The 12,715-nt window shown below is 34.1% G+C and overlaps 1 protein-coding gene across 1 annotated transcript in view; it reads left to right on the top strand.

The window, feature by feature from the left end:
• Positions 1 to 12,715, top strand: part of LOC149807822 (importin-13-like) — a 141,532-nt gene that overhangs the window by 76,396 nt on the left and 52,421 nt on the right. The window contains exons 14-19 of the mRNA XM_089971003.1: positions 2,970 to 3,019; positions 4,868 to 4,969; positions 8,195 to 8,342; positions 9,179 to 9,360; positions 11,316 to 11,342; positions 12,089 to 12,223. Coding sequence (XP_089827129.1) covers positions 2,970 to 3,019; positions 4,868 to 4,969; positions 8,195 to 8,342; positions 9,179 to 9,360; positions 11,316 to 11,342; positions 12,089 to 12,223 — 644 coding nt within the window. The remainder of the gene's footprint in view (positions 1 to 2,969; positions 3,020 to 4,867; positions 4,970 to 8,194; positions 8,343 to 9,178; positions 9,361 to 11,315; positions 11,343 to 12,088; positions 12,224 to 12,715) is intronic.

Raw genomic sequence — 12,715 nt, 5'->3', positions numbered from 1 at the left:
CATATCCACACTTGTCCTGCATTCTACATATTCATGCAGGCTTGTCCTGCAGTCTACATATCTTAATATCAAGCTTGATGCGCATTTGTACTTTAAATCATGGGCAATATATACAGCTATAATCTTTCAATCCTGGAATATATACAGCTGTAATCTTTAAATCACGAACAATATATACAGCTGTAATCTTTAAATCATGGACAAAATATACAGCTGTAATCTTTAAATCATGGGCAATGTATACATTTGTAATAATTAAATCATGGACAGTATTTATCCAGCTGTAATTTTTAAATCATGGACAATATCTACAGCTGTACTATTTAAATCTTTGACAATATATACTGTAATCTTTAAATCATAGACAAAATCTAAGCTTTAATATTTAAATCATGGGCAATATCTACAACTGTGATCATTAAATCATGGGCAATATCTACAAATGCAATCTTTATATCATGGGTCATATATACAGCTGTAATCTTAAGATCCTGGGCAATATCTACCATTGTAATATTTAAATCATAGACCAAATCTACAGCTGTAATATTTAAATCTTGGATAGTATCTACAACTGTAATCATTGAATCATAGGCACTATATACAGCTGTAATCTTTTAATCATAGGCAATATCCATATCCATGGAAAGAGTTGTGTTTCTTACATTTTCAGAAATAAGTATATGAAATTTTGGTTTCACTTTATGAAACAACCCAGAAAAAGTTCCCAGATTCTTTCTTATCCTTTTTCTCCAGCACATAATTACTGCTGTTGTTGAAGGTATTGCTGGTGGTGTTTTTCTTGCTGTTATCACTACAGTAGCTGTTGTAATTCTGCTTAGGCTGTTTTGGTTTTGCTATTGTTGTCATTTTTTTGTTCTTGTTATTATAACCATTATGATTACATTTACAGGGTTATTCTTCTAAAATTTTGTGCAAAGATAAAGTTTATTAGGTGAAAAGAAGTTGATAAATAGATTTTATTGTCACTTGAGAGTACATGTACTAAAGAAAAGAATTAACATATGTACTCATAAGTTGTCTAACTGCAAAAAACATTGACCCTGATTTGCCATCACATATTGTGCTGGCATATCAGGTTCACTGTTGTTTGTTCTTCTGATTATTTCCAATAAACTGCATAGATTCGGATCTGACAGCACATTATGCAACAGCAGATCTCAGTCTTTCCAGCTGGAATGAATTGATTATATATGGTAAGAAATCAATCATTTTCAAATGATGAGGATCACTAAAAGAATTGTCTGTTGTTTGACTAAGTAGTAATTATTTTTCGAAAGATTATTTAATATAACAGTATGGAGTTGTACCGTCAACACTGTCATTTTCATTGCAGATAAATATAAGAAAAACTCAGTAGCTTAGAAATACTACATATAGATCGTGTAAAAATTATTAGGGCTCCATATTTGAAACTTAAGTAAGGTTTCATTTTTTATTTAGTAGTAAATTCCAAATGGGAGGATGACGTAGAATTTTTGTCTACTTTACTCTTATCAGTAGCTGAGATACTTAAAATCACTTCATGTAGGTTACATTAAATTAGTTAATTAAATTAACTCTTTCATTCATTGTTTCACCCTACATCTCATTGTATGTTTGATGTTGTCTCTTTTTATAGTTTATGTGTTCTAAATTTTGGTACATCATGGCTAGATCATGTTCAAAGTTTAGTTGCTATTTCATGGATGGGTGTTACCAGTTGTCCGAAATACGGGGGGTGTTGGTGAGAGAGAGCGACAGACAGACAGAGATTTTTCTACAATGCTGAGGAGCCTCTATAGAAAACCAGTCTGATAAAACAATTAACAATACCTCCAAAGAAATGTTTCCTTACACTATAAAAGGGATGTGATGAGATTTGTTACGTACGAGAAAATTTGTGTTTTGACAGATATATGAATATATTAAATTACATGATGTATAACTAATAGTATTGATGTTATTAAAGGTTAATTATTGCAGTTAAAATTTGCTGTATTTTTTGCATAAATAGGCCCTGTGTCATAACTCAGTACTTCTAAAAATAATGCATACTCACACATTCTACCTACAGGAAAATATTTCATACAAGACCTTTTTAATTTAATGTTTTTCACTTTTAATACTTCATTTCAATTCATGTAACTGAATTCTACCATGTCTTATGTAAACTCGGTAAACAAACTTTTCAAGTTAATTTTCTCTTTGAAACTTCCAGGCTTCCCATCAGCTTGGGCGTTGTCTTTGGCATCCACTCATGGTAGTTTGCACTGCTTTCCATGTGGTAAAGCCAAGGCAGATCAACACAACCTGAAGGATTATTGTGATTCTCATAGCTAACATTGTCTGATATTGTCATAATTACTTAACATTGACCGGGCCCCGAGTGGCCGAGTGGTCTAAAGCACTCACCGTTACAGATCACTGCCATCTCACCTCTGTCTGCGTGAGTTTGAGTCTCAGCCTCGAATAACATTGGTACGTGAGAAAGCCTGCCAGTAGCTTATCGTGGGTCGGTGGTTCTTCCCGGGGTTTTCCAGGGTTCTTCCTCCACCAATTATACTGGCCGCCATATATGGCCTATCTTGTGCTGAAAAATGGCGTTAAACCCTACAACAACAACAACAACAACTTAACATTGACAGATATCATCATGATTACTTTGATATACATCCCTGTTATCATTGATATCGTTACTCCTCCTGACCAAAACATCACATTGATATGTATGTTTTAAATGGAGATTGTTATTGCTACCAATGTTGTCATAATTGATGCCTTGAAATCTTACTTTTACTGATCCCCATAATGGATGGTCTTATTTACCAATACAGATTTAACAGGTGTTCTGGGTTTTAGAAACAGTGTTTGTATGCTGCTGCAAGTCATGCCAGTTATTTGCTTACAAAGAGTTTTTATATACATATGTAAAATTATCATCCTTGCAATATATATTTTATTTTCAGATGAAAAGGAACAATTTCGATGCTACAGACAAGATATAGGAGACACCATGGTATTATATTTTAATATTTTATTACTATGGAATCGCTGTTTTTGTTATAAGGGTATACATTTGTGTGGATTTCATGTTTGCTTTAAGTCACAAATTTCTACACCAAACAAACAAAAGGACATTTAAATTTTATTTTTCTGGTATATATCTCTGTATAGCATTGCAAACAGTATTTTTGGTGTTGCTGAATTGCATACAGTGTTAAAATTCTGATGTGAATCCTAATTAAATTACTTGTATTTGTCTCCGTGTGCTTACTATTCACACATATTCTACATTAGAAGTGTTAAGTTATTGTGCATTGTGAGCTTAATATTGTCTATTAGTAAGTCCCATTAGTCAGTGTTCTTAACTAGCTTACTGGGGTAATTTTTATCCTGCCTGTCCATGTGTGCATGCTTTGTGTCACGTATCTGCTCTGTCACTGTTAAACAGAGACTTGAACCTTTGAGATATTATTGGGGTTGGTCTGTAAATTTATACAACTGCTTGAAAGTTTGACCCACCCCCAGGGTGGAGCTTGGTAGTTATGGGTGGGAAAACTAGTGCATTTATGGAGTTGTATATAAAATATATAGTGATTTTGATAGTTGTCATATGTTGTACAACTCTGCCAACATTTATAAAGGCTTGGGGATATGATTAAATGTACATAATGGTTTCAGAATTTCAGTCTGCGTAGGTGGATGGGGAACACTTATAAACTATTATATGTATAATGGGGGTGGGGTAGTAGCAAGCATGAGGATACTGCTGTTTTGCTTCAGACTTTATTCCTGGTCATAGATCAGAGGAGCTTAAGAGATGGCTTGTTTGTCCCTTGTCTGTCATTCCACCTGTCTGTTCACATAAGTATGCCATTGCTATTCCCCTTAAACTACTTTCGCGATTGCCATTACAGTTTGCACACAAATTCATACCAAGGTTTAGTTGGTCCTAACAGAAAATGGCACTGATTTTGACATCCTTTATGGCCACCATGGCATCCATCTTAAAAGTATTATTATTGTTGCATTTCCTGAATAGAAGTTGTATCGACATGGGGTTTTCAGCTGAAGACTTGTTATGATATCTGGTTGGTTTTAAATAAAAAGGTGCCAATCTGATCTCCAGTATAGCTGTCATTTTCCTTGATGGTCATATCAATATGGAGTTTTCACTGAAAGACTTCTTATGATCTCTAGTTGGTCCTAAATGAAAATGGCTCTGATCTAACATACATTTTGGCTGCTATGATGTCCATCTTGAAAATCTTATCACTACTTATGATTGGTTTGTCATATTGATATGGGGGTTTCACCAAGTGATTTTTAATGATGTCTAGTTGGTTCTGGATAAAAAATAGTGTATCTCTGACATTCATTGTGGCCAATGTGAAAATGTTGTATTAACTTGGCAATATCATGGATGGTTTTAACAATTGGCAAAGGAAGAAATGGTCTTACCTTGGATTTCTCAAATTTCTTTTGGGACACTAGAGTGTCAGCCCATTTGAATGACTTTTGTTGCATAGAAGAGGGCTAAATTAGTGGGGTTTTTGCTTTCTGTAGCCAGTTGTTGACCTTGCTTCAAGAAATAACAGCTGCATAGTTGCAGATATTGAATACTAAAGCAGCAGAGTCAAACCCACAGTATTTATATCAATGGAAAGAAAGTTCAATTCTTTTTTTTCTGAAGTACATTTGCTTTATAACAGAAATCTTCTTAGAAAATAGCCAGATTTGTTAGATGTTATCACCAAGACCAAAATGTTAATAGGATTTTTTTTTTCAAATAGGAAAATATCATTGTCATGTAATTATCACTATTAAATAGAAGCTAATTTAATAATTTGTGCATTTATTTCAGATGTATGCCTACAGCATTCTAAGAGAACCTCTGTTGGGATATATGTACAGTGCCCTCTCAGGCATTATAAATGGCTCAAAGGAAGTGGAAATTAGATGGCAGGTGGGTGCCACTATAGTTGAATTTATGCAAGTTATGATTGTAGTCTTTAATTTACTTAGCCTTCTTGCGGCACATAAACTTGGATCTCATTTTCTGGTGTGAAACGACTGGGAGTACTTCATTTCTGCGTTGAATCGGACACGTATATTTGTTGGATGCTCTCTTATCTCTAGCAAATGCTAGTACTCATCACAGCTGGTTCCGCTCCCTTACAGTCTTCCTCTGAAGTCATTTTACTCTTGCTTCTTTATTAGAAATGACAGCCATTCCAGTTTTATTGGAACCATTTCTATTTTTAATCTCAAAATTATTGCATCACAGTCACTTCTTTCACATTCAGACTGTTAGATAAAGATGGCAGAGTAAAAGGTGGATGCTGGGGATTATGTATACCCCTATGAAAATGAGATAGATGCATCAGAAATTCAACACAGAAACTGAAAGGCATCAAATCTGGATAATATGCCTTTCTTTATGTTTTTCAGAATGTTATGTAGTAAGATATAAGACCAGGAAGCACATTTCTTTCAGAATGTCACTTAGTGTGAAGCATTTCAACCAAAACAGTTCTTTGAATCAGTAAAGTGTCATGCTTATGATTGATTGTTGATAAAATTTAATTATTCCTACTTTATGATTCATTTCCAGTATTTTAAAGCTAATGTTCCTGTTTCACATTGGTAAGGGTTGGCATCTCTGCTTAGTGAAATTTGTATATATAATGCTAACTTTCCTGTTCATTGTCTACAGACATGCTGCTATTCGTGATGTAAAAACTGACTGTATGAAAACCTGCTTGTTGAATATATTTTTTGCTCATCTTCTAATACTGACTTTTACTTACCACTAATTGCTGTGAAACCAGTCTGCTCAGTATGAATTAATTATCAGTATTGCCAAATGGTAGAAATTCATTTGGATGATTGGATCAGAATTTAAGCAAAATCTTCCTTTTGAAACATTGTTTTTTCATGTTTAAAATTGGCATTGCTCTTAAGCAAGCATTCTTATTGCTCATACAGTAAACTCCTACTCTTGTCAGCAATATGTAATGTTAACTGACTGATATGAAAATGTATGAAAACCATGAATTAATAAGTAAAATGCAGGTGGTGTATAACTCCTCTCAACCTGATAAGATTTTGTTGCCAGTTTTCTTTACTATGCTGTGTGTCAGACAGAGTGAGACCTCTATAATCAGCAAAATACATCTGTCCTACCAATCAAACAAGCATGGTAAGAAGAAAATAAAAAGGTGGAGACAACCCAAATAAAAAGGTGGAGACAACCCAAATGAAATATGTTGTGCCTACATTAAAAACAACAACTTTTTATTATTCCCCTCATCAGGAATGGGGGGTATAGCATTAGCAATGTTCATGTGTTCATCTGCCAGTGAAGCAGGTGATTTTTGCAACATAACCTTAGTTTGCTGTGGCATATTTTTCTCCAACCTCATATGTGACTTGCTCATGGGTAGAGGAAGAAAGCTATTGATTTTGGCACTGCAAAGTCAAGGTCCAAGGCACTGGAGGTGGAATTTTCCATTCTGTATGATAAATAAAAATTTCCTTGGCCTAATTTTTATCAGATTTATAGGTAGATTACACTTGGACAGGGGCAGCTCTTTATTGATTATGAGGTAAGAAGTGAAAGGTCAAAGTCACTGATGCCAGCAGTGTACTTTTTATATGCCACAAAAAGGCATAATTCATCATGTTTTGATGTTGTCCATCCATCCATTCCTATTTAGTTTTCAGTACAACAGACAAGTTCTCTGCCATCAGCTTTTTCCAAACTATTTTAGTTGCTTGCATTTGGGTTAGAATCACATGGACTGGAAGAAGGATGACTGAACCCAATAGCTTGATTTGTATACCAGATATCTTGACTGTGACTTTGTAAATGGCTGGCATGTGTGATAAGAAAAAACTTAGTGATCTTGGGGTTAGATGTCACAGGGACCTGGAGAAAATGTTTTCTGGATGATGTCTTGGGTTTTTTCTTGTTACTTACTTTGAACAAACTTTTGTGTATGGCTTGCATTTGTAATAAGGAAGATACCTGTTGACTTTGGGAGTAAAAGGTCAAAGGTCAATGTGACAGGAACTGAAAGAAGGAAAAATGATTTTTTAAAGTCTGCCTAAGTTGTGTACCACTTGCCTTGATTCAATTCTGCAGAGGGCTTGCATTTGAGACAAAGAAGACCCCAATTGATTTGGGGATTACAGGGTCAAAGGTCAATGCCAGAGGGACTCTAGAAGGAAAACAGTTTCCACAGAATAAATCAAATCTTCTGCACAAATCATGACCAGACATTCTGGATGGCTTGCATGTTAGAGAAGAAAGGTGTCTGTTAGTTTTGTGGTTAAAGGTCAACATTACAACCTGAAAGAAGAAAAATGGTTTTTGCAAAATAGCCTGACATAAACAGCACATAATGTAAATTTAACAATACTCCTAATTTTGGTTTTTGCTTGATAAGTTAGATTTCATAGATCCAGTTTCCATCAAACTTCATAGGCAGCCTACTCATGGGCTGTAGCACCTTTCAGTTGATTCTCAGGCCCCGAGTTCAAGGTCTGGAAACTAAAATTGTCAAGAATATGCTCACAATTTGTATCGGTTTATAATTGCATTACATTTTAGAAAGGGTAACTTCCTGTTGAGTTTATGATAGATGGCCCAGAGGTCAAGGTTACTGGATATGACTGCAGAATTAAGTTAATTTTCCATTTTGTTATAGCTATAGTGAATTGGGAGAAAATCAGCTCTTCTTATGGCTATTTTATTATATATGTAGGAGCTAAAGCGATTAATGAGACACAGTATGTATGAAGGCACATATTAGCTGCATTCATCCATGACCAATTAAAACAAGAAGTAAAATACAATGACTAGGCTTCACATGTTAATCAGTTCAGTAGAAATTGTACTAGGTGAACACAATTGGTAAAGCTGTATGCATATTAAAAACACAGCCAAACAAAATTTATGCTGCATATGCATGAAAATATAATACAACATAACAACTAAATTCACATTCCGTGACTGTTAGTATATATTCAGTCACTAAAATGGTAAAAAGTGCTTTTGATAATGAGGAAGTCCCATTTGCTGTGAATTATGCAAGGAAATATTTCTGCAGGTGAATATTCATGTCTAAAACTGTGAATCAATATTTTACCATTAAAAATATAAATGAAAATATTTCTTTCTTTGCAGTTGATGGAGGCCATATTTTTCCTCTTTAGTTCTGTTGCAGAAAGTATTGACCTAGAGGAAAATCTGTATCTACCATCATTATTGGATCTTTTACCCAGAATTCCATTTAATAATATTAAATTCCTCTCAACAGCATTATATATGATAGGTAAGTATGAAGTGTTTGATCCACTTACAAATTAAATGCAAGATGTTTTATTTTTGCTTCAGAATGATAAAGGAAGGGATTTCATTAGTGACTGAATGATCCAATTAAAAAGTTATTTTTGTTGTTCCAAAATATGCGGACATTGCCTATTTAAATAAAACTGCTCTGGATGAATCGTACCTGACACCATCTTCAAAATGAACGCAACTAGATGTTTGTTCAGATTTGATTATTAAAAAAAAAATGGTACTCTTCTTTACATGCTAGTTTGGAAAGGAAATATGCTAAGATCAGAATCTATGCCAGGAGAAGAATTTAATTTGATGAATTACAAATCCACCATTCCAGCTTTGATTCAGAATGTTCTTTTCCACAGTTCATTTATTACATTCAGTAAACTCCCATTCACAATGATATAACATACAGTGAAAATAGCACTGAGCACAGGTTACATACTTACTATTCTAGTGACTTATAGAATATTTTAGAGTCTCTTGGGCTTTATTATATCCAGAGTTTTTGTATTCTAGCAGTTTCAGCTGGTTTTGATATGCGTGACTTTATGCCCTGGGCTTTTATGTATTGGAATTGAGCACAGTATGTGTAGGGAGTCATCCTTCTATAATTATAATATGCATAGTAATTTTTAATGATTGATCATGTAAGAATGCATAGTTTGCTGAATTTTGAACATTTTGACATGTATCGGTTGAAAGTCTTCCTTGTTGTTGCAGCAAATATTGAAACAAAAAGTAGAGTGAGTCGGATCTTATTATTATGTGTGTTTGTTTAATCTTGATTATTCATATGTTTGTGGTTCAATTCTGGTTTTTCAGGTTCACTTGGAGAGTGGATGAACTGTCATCCAGAGAGTTTAGCAAGGGTCATACCACTGATTCTCCAGGGACTCCGTAACTCAGAGGTTGCCACAGCAGCCACATTAGCACTGAAGGATATTACAAGAGAAAACCTGGACCACATTTACCCTTATTTACAGCAGATCCTCCAAGCTAGTCAGGTTACTTGAGACATTTTCTTGTACCTTTATTTTTGTCACTTTTCTATCCCAAGTTTGTTAAAGGATTTAAAGTCATATACAGGAAAAATTCATCACAATTTGCAGTGGAGACATGTTGTGGAAAGGAACCTTTAATTTACATTTTGCACTGAACTCCCGTTTAATTCAGGACAATCCTCAGTTACAGAACTTATTCACACACATGCCTAAAAAAGAAGACACGAATGGTAAAAGGCACACTTGTCTTTTACAGTCAGACCTGTCTATAATGACCATTCAAAGGACCCTCTTTAAAATGGAAATCTTTATGTGGAGTTGATCGTTATTTACTGGTATGTATATATATTTATATATATATACCGATATATGCATAAATGGCACATATGAAACTTTCATATACAGGGAACATATATAGTTGCATACAAGTCATGTCCAACTGCAAACAATGTAGACCATGATCTGCTTTTGTATATTGTGCCAGCAGATTAGAGTCATGTTGTTTGTTCTACTGATTTGTCTTAATAAACTGCAAATCCAGATCTGCTGGCACATTGTATGATGGATCTATGGAGTTTGCAGTTGGAACCAACTTACAAGTGAGCTGTCCTTATATACAAATGGCCACTGCAGGTTTGATACATTCTACAACTTTTTTATTCTCCTGAGAGACCACACCTCATGTGAGACTAAAAGAAGATTGCCTTGGAAGAGAGGACCACTGAAAGTTTAATGGTTTTCTTAAATGACATATCTTATTCATCAATGGCAGTATTCAAGTATGAGTTTGGTAAGATATTGCTGCATGTCCAAAATCTGTATCCCAATATGTAGAGAATTTCTGAATTGCTTTATAATTATAATTAATTTAACAATTATAATGCAATTTACTGATGAGATACTCTGTTCCATGAAACTTTTGTTATTGGAAAGGATTTGAATTGTAGCCCTAAATCATTTGGAGTTTATTTTACAATGCAACCTTGTAACCAGTTAGAAAGTACTTTTAAAAAAAAGCAACAAAACAAAAGTCCTACTTTACATACTGTGATTATAGCTTAATACTCAGTGACCTTTTAAATTTTATTCAGACCTCTTTTGGAGTGGCTTGTCTGGAACTGCTCCAGTGGCCTAGTGGTTAGAGCATCTGCTTCTTATGCGGGAGGTCGTGGGTTCTATCCCCGGCCAAGTCATACCTAAGACTTACAAAAATGGTACTAACAGCCGCCTCGCTTGGCACTCAGCATTAACAGGTTAGTGTTATTACAGGTCAGCCTGGTATCAGGATAATGTGACTGGTTGGGACATCATGCTACAAGTCTGTGACATTATGCCCCCAGTGCTGGACATCACTGTAAACTGCCACACTGTAGACATTGTAGTGATATGACTGAAAAATTGTTAAAATTACTTTAAAAATAAAAATCACACTCTCAGACCTCTTTTATATGTAACATATATACTTGTATATAACTTGAGCCCTGTTGTAAACAATCATAGATCCTGATCAGAGGATTTATCAACATGGGGGTTTTTCACAAAGAGAGATCTGATCTAACTTTTAACATGGCTAAACAATGTGGCCATTACCAGGATAAAGTTGTTGCTGGATCACTAATCGTTTTGCATGAAAGGTGGCTTTGACATTGGGTTTTCACCAAATTACCTTTTGCTGTATGTAATTTTTCTTAATTTTTCTTGAATACCAACATGTCCACACATTAAAACCAGATCAATTTGACTTAACGGTAAAGTAAAGGTTCACTGCCTGCATATTTATACTGAATTAAGTGACAGTGACTGTAAATTACACACTTGGGTTAGCATGAAGTTTTCTTTTGTTGAAATGAGACCATTTATTGCAGTAATTTAAAAAAAAGTAGGGCATCACTTCAATCTTGCTCTATCCAAATTTTTGCTAGCATTGCTTATTATGATTACATTTTTTTATTTAATAGAGTTCTCTTCAAAGTGGGGTTTTGAAGGTAAGTCACTGAGATTTATTTTTTATTTTTAGGAAAACAATTAAATATTCTTGACTTCCCATGTTTTGCAAAAACTATGTTTGTGATTCTTGTCATGAAATTTAGAAAATTTGCACAAACTATTGATATGCCTACTTAAGCATAGACTTTCCTGTCCCCAAAATTTTACATTTCTTGACGCTAGACAAGAGTTGTTTCTCTTGTATTTGTGGAATCCAATTTTTTTTTGTTAATGAAGGCTTTGCCTGTGGGGAAAAAAATCTTAAATTGTTTTTGTTTTTGAAAAAAGCTTCAGTACTCTTAATATTGAAATTTAGAAAATGTCTTCATAGTAAGTGAACTTGATTTACTACTATTTATATTTCCATCCCACCTTTATTAGCCAATACTTTGCTTGCTTGCATAAGCAGAGAGCAAGAACATGGTATATTACAATCAGAATGGGAGATGTCAACAGTTTTAATATTTTGTTAAATTTTTGAACGTATTGTTAAATATAGTATAGCGTTTATTTATTGCAAGGAAAGACATAAAAACTTTTTTCTGATTATGGAATGATTTTCGACTCCTCTTTATGCATGTTAAGACAGCTTTCTGATTGCAGTATTGTTTGCATTGACATCAGTGATAAATTTTTGGGTTTAAGCTGTTGCATTTCAGATACTGTGAACATATATTCTCACACGAATGCAAGTTAGGCTTGAGTTCCAAGGAATACTTGTATTATTTTTTTTATTTTCTTTAAGTCCCGTGAAGTGATCCGCCTGATGTCTTGTATAGGTCAGGTTCTATCTGTCCTTCCATTTGAGGAAATAATGCAGAATCTAAGCCCCATTCTGAGCCCACATCTTCAGGAATTACAACAGCTTGTCAGTGAGGAGGTAAGCCTATTTATCTTCATCTATTGACAAATCACCCAACTCGACATGTCTTCTTTCAGCTTTTACTGTCATGTACTTAAAATAGCAGTGGACACTCTTATCTCAAGCTACGTGTGAATTGTTACGAAGTTGCATTGAAATTGCTTCTGATCTGGAAGCGGAATGTCTATGCACAACAGTGCTGTAGTTTCCAACTTTATGCAAGATACAAATTCATTTATGTTTTACTTCAGTATCTTTAATAAATTTACTTTTAAATTTTCATCATAAAAAAACCAAACTTGAGCTTAAATCCTCTTTTTTACAAAAGATATTGTCTATTCTTTTAGAAAATCAGATACTATGATGAGATGCTGTATTTTTGGTATTGTTTCTTATATTATTCAAATTTTACCTTTTATCTTTTATCTTGTTTGTTACATGCTTACATTATTTGGAATGGTTTTGTTTTGCAATTCTTCTTTATATTTACATTTTTAGAACTTGCCACTT

This window comes from Sinohyriopsis cumingii, chromosome 1 (genome assembly GCF_028554795.1).
Source record: "Sinohyriopsis cumingii isolate HCF-2022 chromosome 1, ASM2855479v2, whole genome shotgun sequence".
Taxonomy (NCBI): Eukaryota; Metazoa; Mollusca; class Bivalvia; order Unionida; family Unionidae; genus Sinohyriopsis; species Sinohyriopsis cumingii.
Note: the sequence above shows the minus strand (reverse complement) of the source record. Positions and strands in the feature narration are given on the sequence as shown.